Below are 10,000 nucleotides of genomic sequence, written 5' to 3' on the forward strand. Positions count from 1 at the left end.
GCTCTAGACTTGTTGTCTGATATTTAGTGAGAAGGTCTGTGATATAGCTTGGTCCTAATTAAAATCTTTAAGGGCCTGAAAAAAGCCACTAAATAACTATTTTATTTAATATGTGAAAATTTATAGAAGAATACATGTAAGTGTACTGAGAACTGGGCAATTCTTGACCATTAATCCAATTCACCTCCTATAATTACTTATGTCTTCTGTTTTTACAGAGTTTTTGTTGGTAACAGACTGGGAAAGTGCAAAGTTCAGGCTCGAGGCATATTTCCTGGTGCGCAAGTGAAACGAGGACCTGACTGGGATTGGGGAAACCAGGACGGAGGACCACAGAGCATTGGTGTTGTGTTGGATGTTAGGGGCTGGGAAGCAGAGAGCTTTCGGAGTGTAGCTTGCGTCAAATGGAAACCTACAAGTACTAACGTGTACCGTGTAGGACACAAGGGAAAGGTACATTGTACTGATTTTTGTGACGAGACATTAAAATACATACTGTCGCAATTTCGCAATTGAAATTTTAGTCCTAAAGTCGTCATGCTGTATTATATTGCCACAATGAGCCAGTAGGACTTGTGCTTAAGGAAGAAGCAGAAAATGGCAAATGATTGAGGCGTTCTGCATGTAACATGGCAGCTAAATTTAATTACGCCATGTGCAATTGTGCCCCATTTCTTTAGATTGAACAAAAATTCCCTGCAAGAAACAAAATAATACTTGTTTAATGCAATTTTAGCCCTATAACTATACTACATGTACCTCTGCCCCTACTACAGTACTTAATATAATAAAATAAAAACTGTATTTTTTGTTGTAATGATTGTTTAATAACTATTTATTGTTACTGTAACAGTAATGATAATGATGATAATGATAATGAGAATAAGCAGAGTATGTGTCAGCTAGCTACTAACTTGGGAGGCTGCCAGTCAAATCAAATTAAATCTCGTCAAGTAAAAGCAGATCAACAATTTATTACTATCAAGTGGTGGTATATACACCAGTGAAGATGGAAAAAAAATCCTCTCAGCCGGCAGAGTAGAGAACCAATGAAGTCAATTCAGGTATGATTTGAGTCTAGCCTGCAGATCAGGCGGACGCTCATCCTAGGTCCAACCTTCTTAATGGGACGCCACTTTGAAAGCACAGTGCCGGTTCCCCTTTTCCTTTCCCCAGCACCATTTCATGCTGTCCTCCTCTCCCTGAGTGCTATTTTTTGACACGTCCCATTCCTCTGTTAGTCTCTTTATCCAAAATGTTGGCCGATAATTCTTAACAAAAAATGCCTCACCTATTCGTCTGGTAGTTGTTTTGTAGTGTGGGAAGTGTTTTTGATTCTGGGATGAGGTTTGGATTCTGGGATGTGTTTTGGATTCTGGGAAGTGTTTCGGATTCTGGGAAGTGTTTCAGATTCTAGGAAGTGTTTTTGGATTCTGGGAAGTGTTTTGGCATTCTGGGAAGTGTTTTGGCATTCTAGGAAGTGTTTTGGCATTCTGGGAAGTGTTTTGGATTCTGGGAAGTGTTTTGTCCATATGGGACAAATCCCAGACAAATGAGTGGAATGCAAGTGCTGTCACCGATGTGCCAACATATAAGTACATGTACTTATTAAGTTATTGGTTTGTTTAATTACATTGTGAAGAGCAATAATTGTCATTTAATCCATTCATCCCTGAAGCGGGCCATGTAGATTGACGTACATTGATGAATTGTTTGGCATTGGACGGAGTAAAGTCTATAAGTGTAGGGAAGGGTTAAGTAAGTAAAAAAAGTAAAGTCTGTTTATAAGCCAAGTGGTCCATCAGAGCCGGAGCTTTTCCCGGTTTCTGTGGCATGAAGCGACTAGGAGCATTTTTACTCCTCCTTGGTCCATCGCAGGGTTACCCCCAGCATTTCGTTGGTACCCATTTATGCACCTGGGTGGAGAGAGGCACCGAGGGAGTAAAGTGTCTTGCCCAAGAACACAACACAATGTCCCCGACCAGGACCCGAACCTGGACCACTCAATGCAGAGTCAAGCACACTAACCATGAAGCCACTGCGCCTCCCCCAAAAAGGGTTAAGTGGATAAATACCAAAGGTTTTTTTAATTGTAATCTTTAGGTGGATTTGATAAGCATTGCAGATGGGTTTGGATATTCTTACTACAAGAACCATTTGCCAAAGTTGGGTCAGAAGCCTGAATCACTTATCATTCGACCATTGACCCAGCCAGCTTTGTCTTCAGCTGATAGTGCGGCAATGTTTGAGATTGGTGAAAGAGTTCGTGTTTTGTTAAGTGGTGCTACTTTGAAGGACATGCAGGAAGGTCATGGAGGATGGAATGATCAGATGGAAGAGGTTAGATATTAAAATTAATAATGTAACAACTCATACCTTAGTTTGCAAAATTTGGCAGTTCGTTTTATCTTGCAATTTGTCGTTCAAGTTTGTTGCAACACAAGTTCCACACAAAAATATTCAATTGCCTGGCCCCAGTTGTTCAAAAGGTGGATAATGGTATCCACCGGATAAATTATTATCTGCTGGATAGCGCAATCAGTTTCTCTATGACTTATCCAGTGGAAAGTGATTTATCATTGGATAGCGGATAGCGCTACCCGTCATTTGAACAGCTGGGCCGTGGTGTACCTTAGGACAGACTTTTTTTGTAAATAAATTGCTGGACGGTTGAATTATTGTAACAGTTGCTATACATGTAAGTTTGCAATTCTGGAACCAATTTCCAAAACATTATGTAGTGTACAGTAACATTTCCTTAAACTTAATTCTATTGCAATTTTTGTGGTAATGTTGAAAAATGTTTCTGTGACTGCATGTGACCTCATTTGACCATCTGGAACTAGAAGATTGGGTCATACATGTATAATATAAACACCAACGAAATACCAAGTGCACTTTCACTCGAAAGGAAAGGAACTTTATTTAAGTGTCTAGTTGTTCTAGCGCTCAGGAGCACTAATTAGGGACACTGTAAACTGAAATGAACAATGAAAGTAAATCAAGTCAAATGTTGGTTTTTGAGGAGAGGGGAAACCGGAGTACCCGGAGAAAACCTCTCGGTGCAGAGTAGAGAACCAACAAACTCAACCCACATGACGCCGAGTCGGGGAATCGAACCCGGGCCACATTGGTGGGAGGCAAGTGCTCTCACCACTGCGCCATCCCTGCATCCCACACGTAAAGATAACATGTTATCTTCACACGTGAAAAGATAGCTCTTGCTATGGTTACATATACCGGGTAAAACACGCCTTTCAAAGCCTTTTGGGAAATGATTTAGTATTTCATGTTTAATATAAAATAAAAAATAATTTATTACAAGGCTGCTTGGAGAAACGAAATTTCTCTTCTCGTCTCGTGTTGAAAAAAAATTTTCAACACTCGAAGAGTAATTTTATATCTCGGCGCGGCCATGTAATATCCTCTATTTCTTTCTGATTTTTATAAATTTCAGGTGATTGGCTTGGTTGGAACTGTTCACAGAATTACAGAGCGTGGTGATGTTAGAGTACAGTACCCTGGTTTTGCAAACAGGTGGACATTTCATCCTGCAGCTCTCACAAAGGTATTTTGGTGCAAACAGAGGTTTTCCAGTATTACTTTTGTGTTTGGGAACTAGTTGATTTAATTTGTATGATGATGGAAGTCTTAATACATTTCTAGAGTTTTTGATTGATTTTGCCAACAGTGCAGCCATATGAATTCCTTTACGATGTTAAATTATGTGGTTTTGGTTGCCATGCTGTGTATGATCACAGTGACAACTTGGGGGCAATTAACTAGTGATCAGAAGCAAACGTAGCCAACTATCTGCTTACTGTTATTGTGTTTTAAGATCCTTCTCAAAAAAAAAAAAAACGTTTCAATCTTCTAGTTTTTAAAGATTTTAGAAAACCCTCAAAGGTCTTGTGAGGTTTTCTATTTGACAAGTAACTTGTTGTAGTGTGTTATGTAAAGTTTGTCCCCTTTCAGATTGATGAATTTCATGTCAATGACAGAGTGCGTGTAATGAAGGACAAAGAACTGGTCAAAAAACTCCAGCGTGGGCATGGCGAGTGGACAAATGAGATGACTGTGGTAATTTTCAAAGATTTTATTTTCATTTTGGTACAGTTTTAAGCCAGTGAGTTGTGTGGCACGATAAATTTTATATGTAGAATGATGTGTTCTGACTAACATCAGAGAATTTTACTCGTCATTGCTCAGGGCTCCAGCAGTTCAGGAGTCAATGGATTAACCTCTACATCACTCCAAAGTCATGTCCCCTTTCAACCATTGATTCCTTAAGGAGTGAGACATAATAGATTGTACTCTGTCAAATGCCCTGCGATTTTACATATCAGTGGAGGTGGTAATGGGTTATGAAGGATGATTAACTATGCGTATGTACATGTACACTCAGCAACACATACTTGATGAAGCAAAAAGTATGTTGTGTACCAAGGAGGTAATCACTTATTTTGTGAGTGTCTCTATAAGCTAGCAAAGGCAATGAACACATAGTTTGTTTTAAAGCTGAATGAAAGATGTATGTTTGGGAGGTCTGGGTGCCATTATACCTGTAATTGCCAGTCCGTGGAGAGTAACAGTCTCTATTGGGTGGCATTTCACGAGGAGCAGCAGAAAATACAGATGACCAAAGAAAAGAATTTTGAGCAGAAAACTGTTCGCTTTCAATGCATAAACGTTTATGAAGGTTTTGTTGGTATTATATATGTTTAGCTTCTTACATGTGGTGCATGGCACACAGGGAAATGATCATTGCTTTTGGATCTCCTTTTGCAAGATAAGGTGTAGTTAAGTCTCTAATTTTTATTCTATCAATGACTCTAAATTCCTATTTTAATTAGGTAGTTCGTTTTGTTGTGAAAAAGGTTCTTGACTCATTCATCCTGGTAAAGTATGATTATTTCACAATTATTCACCAAAGGCGAATAATTGTTTTAGTATAATTACACAGGTGATTATTTCAAAAAAGAGAAAAAAAAAAACACTTCAACGCGAAATCATCTTCACTTACAGTGGCAAAACGACTACTGGCAGCCATTTTGTCTGTCGAAGTGATTATCGGCTGATAATCCGAGATAGCGAGCCAATGAGAGTGCGTGGTTTTGTATAATCACCTGTGTATTTATACTAAAATCAAATATTCCTGTTTGTCCTCTGTGATTATCACTCACAGCAGCCTGCTCAAAAGGTGACATGTATAATTACTGACTAGTTGACCTTATGGCTTGATGGAGACTTGTTAGTATGGAGTTGATTAGCACCGTGATCTTCCGGTACATCAAAATTAAGTGGCAACATTGTGAGACAAACAAGGGCACTGGAGTGTAAAGGTTAACGTCATGGCTCAGGCTTGTTCATTCATTTCTTCAGGCCTTAGACAAAGTTGGTCAAGTCTTGAAGATTTATTCTGATGGTGACGTCCGAGTTGCAGTAGCAGGACATCACTGGACGTTTAATCCTGCAGTACTTGTGAAACAATCATCTCCTGCTGCTGCAAAGGGAGGCCAGTTAAATTCACCTCAAAGCCAGCAAGCCACGGCATGCAATGAGTTGCAGGGAATCTTGCAGCCCTCTTCATCTACTACCTCATACTATGCATTGCAGCGGCAGCAACATGGTTATTCGGCTTTGGAGGAAAACAGAAACACTCACCAGCCCCAGAGAGAAATAGGTACTGTACTACTCTCTGTGATTTGAGCACAGCCTGCTTTTGATTAGAAAAACGAGAAAGAAAAAGATGGCAAAGAAGACTCAGTCTGTCAAGTAATAATATGACACGCAAAAAAAAATGGCCTCGAAAATCTGTGAATCAAATGAACCTACATTTAGTTCAGTTGCCTCACTCTAATGGCGTAGTTCTGCAAAGTCTCTCATAAGTCAGTGGTAAATTATATAAAGTAGTTATTAGAAGGCCATATCTTGATCTCCTGTGAGGGATATCAGTTTACTTTTTTAAAATTTTTATGTAGTTGTCACTAATGTACATCTGAGAGTGTTTAGAACCATTTCGTTTCCTAAATGCTGAAAAGTCATTTTGCTAATAGATATATGGTAGAAGATCCTTGAAGCCATAGCCACCAAATGAGATGAGAGAAATGTTTTGTTTTTGTCATGTTCCATTTACATGTACCCTCGCAGGATTTGAGCTAGGATTTGATCACTGGGGGACAGTTTGTCCCCTTGGCTAAAATTGTGAGGGACATTTTCTTTTTTAGGGCATAGTTAATCGAGGGACTGGTTATGAAACCTTAGAACTTTCAAAATCGAGAACATTGTTGTTGCAATCGATGTTGAATTGACCGTGACCCTGCACAATCTTTTGTTTTCGCTTCGCACGGGTTCGCAAAATTAATTAGTTGCGCATTCTCGAAAAAGGTGTGTTTTGTGCAGGGTCAAGGCCAAAAGTACGGACAAAAACAGGAAACAAAAGAACTTGTCCACTTTCCATCTCCATGCACTAACTATGTTTAGGGAGACCGTCAATTTTTTTCAGTTTTCTTACGTTCAAACAAAGAAACAGGCAAAACGACAAAAAAATTTTTCAACCTGTTACTTGTAATCAAAAAATTAATTTACAAACAGGAAAGTTAAGAAAAATGGTGTGAATCGCTTTCGATTGGTCATAGTGTTGTCTAATAGCACTACGCAGTGACGGTGTTGCTGAGTGTAACCCCCATAGTTTCTTAATAACCACATCCACGTATTCTTTACAGTCTCTGTGCCTTAGAAGAGTCGAGGGTTCTAAAATTTCTACACCCTAACCTTTTTCCGATGCAAAGGGCCTTGTGTTCTTAGATTTCGGACAAAAACAACAGAACATCGCCTCCTTTTCATAGCGCAACTACGTGTGATCTCGCAACCAAGTTTTCTGAAAAGATGGTGCTTTCATTGCTTTCCTTTGATCCTCATCTGTTTCTTCCTCATAAATACACTGTTCTTCTTCTGTATTTTTTTCTCTGATCAATCTGGCTTCCATTTGAAGCGAAAAAGCGATGTATTGTACTAATACGTTTTCGCCGTGACATTTTAATTCCCAGATGCGTGCATTACGCTTGGTGAAAAGTGACTTTAAAATGAACTTAAAACACACGATAAAATTCCTCCTACGGGCTGTGTACAAAATTGAAATGAAATCATGATCCTAGGTGTATGACAGAGGTGATTTCAGTGTCATTTTACTGCAATTTCTTCATTGCCATAATCAGATTTGCTATGCGTTAATTTGTACCCAAACTGCAGCTTATTGTCAGTGGCAACAGGTAATACATTGGATAAGCACACCTGGTTTATACTCTCTCTATGGGCAAAAATGAAGTGTGGCTAATGTTGTAGCATTTTCTTTCGTGTCTTTGTAGATGAGTCATTGCGCTCCCTTTTGGATCATCTCCGGATCAACAGCTCAACGGATGTTGGATCCATGATCGTGAGTGAGGCAGGGCAAGGTCATGTTGATGAACTGAAAAGGATGTTTAAAGCACATCCAGACAAGGTACATAGACAATGTAGTTTTTATTTTTGCAACTTTATTTTTTTTGCCCATAACGTTAAGTGAAACGGCCATAACTGTATAATTAAAGTTGTCAAGCCCATCTTCAGGGGGCAAGTCATGGGATGCACGTCGTTTGTTACTGCAGATATTCTCGCTAAGTTTTTTATCCTTGCTTAACAGAACCTTTGGTGTCACACTTTTATCTCGATCCACTTCGTTATTATTCTGCTAGTTTCTTTCTGCATAATTTGTCCTTTTAAATGCATGCTCATTTTGAATGTAGTTTTATGGTAGGCTTCAAGTGAAGTTCATGTAAAGTAGTTTTTCTATCTGGAATCCATGCAATGTTTCGCCTACAACATTCACTTGTAACTTTCATGTTGATTCCTGTCCCCTTTGTTCATTGTTGTAACAAATATTTTCTTTTGTCTCAATTTTAGCAACTATTACTATTTATAAAGCACTGAAAATCTTTGATGTAATGAATTTCATTATTTGCTTGTTTTAACAGGTAGACGTCGTTCGATCAGATAAGACAGCTCTGCAGATTGCCAGCCATCAGGGATTCACAAGTGTCGTGGAGCTTCTTGTTCAGATGGGCGCCAATGTCAATCTTCAGGTAGTATTAAAGATTCTACCACTTGTGATTTTCATTCATTAGTGTTTTCATATGATTGCATGTTTCCTTATTACAATAATTTATAGCAATTATTACTATTGTTCATAATAAGTTCACTTTATTGGATCAATCCAGCATCCACTGCAAAAAGGACAGAATTTCATACATCAAGTTACCCGAACAACATCGATTAATACATCTCAAATTTGTTTGAAGGGGACTTGTATGCCCAAGCCATTACCGTTGAGCGTTATAATGATTGCATAAACCTAATGGTCTGTTTTTGCAAGCAATGACTGCAATAATGACTTGCAAAGATCAAGTAAGCAAGAAAGCAGAGCTGTATGCTATCATATGTACATGCTCCTGGAGACTAGCGGCCGCCCCACATAAGCATTAATTGAGCCTGGGGAATGACTGCTGGCCAGCACGCACTGTCTGGAGGTTAACTTTGCCTAAATAAAATAATTTAGCCTCATTAAACCCGGTAGTCTGTTTTGGCAAGGATGGGCCAACTTTAGGAGACAGTGCAGCCCGGTAGTTGGAGCGCCTGCCTTGATATCTGAAAATACCAGGTTCAAATACCCGTTCTGACCACTCGTCGAATTTGTTCCTGGTATTCCATGGTTCATTCTTAAAGGCCGGGACACACTAGGCGATAAGTCACAGGAACAAGTCGCCGCAACAATTCGCCTCGTGTGACACGGTTAATTTTGTGAAAATCATTGTTGCTGCGGCAGCACTTTGTCGCTGCGATCAGTTGCATGAATTCAAACCTGCGACTGATCGCAGCGACAAAATCAGCGAAAGCAGCGTTGTCGCACCGTGTGCATACCTTCGGCAACGCGTCGATTCGATAAAATACAAATGAACCAATGAGAGAGCGTCATATGGTCCGCCGTATTGAATTAGAACACTAGTTCGCATTCCCCCTCATATGAGATCTTTTCGTGAGCACCGAACAGGCGTCGTGTCGCAGCGATTTGTTTTGCAAGTAGTACGCACCTAGCGACTTGGTGCGGAGACCTGTCGCTGCGACTTGTCGCCTGGTGTGTCTCGGGCTTAACAGTTGTTGCTGTTCTGTTCTATCGTTTCATTGATTGTGTTTCAATGGACCTGAAAAGCCCCTATGGAAGTTGCTCAGTTAAGTACCTCTTTGTATTTTGTATTTAACTTTGGCTTTCGTGAGCCAATCGCAGCCCAGGACTAGATCAATCTTGCTTCTGACTCATCGCTCGATCAATCTTGCTTATGTGCTGATCATTTTTTTTTTTAGGATAGTGAAGGAGACACTGCTTTGCATTATGCAGCCTTTGGGTAATTTTGATTGTTCAGTTGATTTTTTTTTTAATTACGGTGCCTACTATTATTGCGCATACGTTCTGCGCATCTCTAGATATTCGGGTTTCCTATTGATGTTGCTTACTAATACAGTGATATTTTGCGCAGTTTAAAACTATCCGGAGAAAGTACATCTTGGGATCCATAAAGAAAATTGGGGGTAACCATGAATTTTTGAGAGATAAGTAAGGTTTAATTTGAGAAAGAACCCCATCCATTGCTTTGTATTTTAAAGCTTTTTACAAATATTACTCACCAATTGTCTTCGAAAAGTGTGTGGTTACCCCCAATTTTCTTTTTGGATTTCAGTAGCACTTGTTAAAATCTACATTTCCTGCATAATCATAAAACGGGGCAAAAATACCTTTGAATTAGTACGCACCGCCCTTAATGCTTATTTGTGCACCCTAAGACACTACATTTTCTTTCAGTGTAAATACATTATTTGTGGACTCTTCTAGAGTGGTTTTCAATTGAGTGTCGAAAGTTATTAGTGAATTACTTTGGTTTTGCATTACTTCACTCAGTGATTGGTTCAA

At 39.3% G+C, this 10,000-nt stretch overlaps 1 protein-coding gene across 1 annotated transcript in view; it reads left to right on the forward strand.

The window, feature by feature from the left end:
* LOC137997785 (E3 ubiquitin-protein ligase MIB2-like) overlaps positions 1 to 10,000 on the forward strand; it is a 27,456-nt gene that overhangs the window by 5,220 nt on the left and 12,236 nt on the right. The window contains exons 3-10 of the mRNA XM_068844030.1: positions 219 to 453; positions 2,104 to 2,340; positions 3,458 to 3,568; positions 3,976 to 4,080; positions 5,383 to 5,683; positions 7,368 to 7,501; positions 8,013 to 8,120; positions 9,397 to 9,437. Coding sequence (XP_068700131.1) covers positions 219 to 453; positions 2,104 to 2,340; positions 3,458 to 3,568; positions 3,976 to 4,080; positions 5,383 to 5,683; positions 7,368 to 7,501; positions 8,013 to 8,120; positions 9,397 to 9,437 — 1,272 coding nt within the window. The remainder of the gene's footprint in view (positions 1 to 218; positions 454 to 2,103; positions 2,341 to 3,457; positions 3,569 to 3,975; positions 4,081 to 5,382; positions 5,684 to 7,367; positions 7,502 to 8,012; positions 8,121 to 9,396; positions 9,438 to 10,000) is intronic.

This window comes from Montipora foliosa, chromosome 3 (genome assembly GCF_036669935.1).
Source record: "Montipora foliosa isolate CH-2021 chromosome 3, ASM3666993v2, whole genome shotgun sequence".
Lineage (NCBI taxonomy): Eukaryota > Metazoa > Cnidaria > Anthozoa > Scleractinia > Acroporidae > Montipora > Montipora foliosa.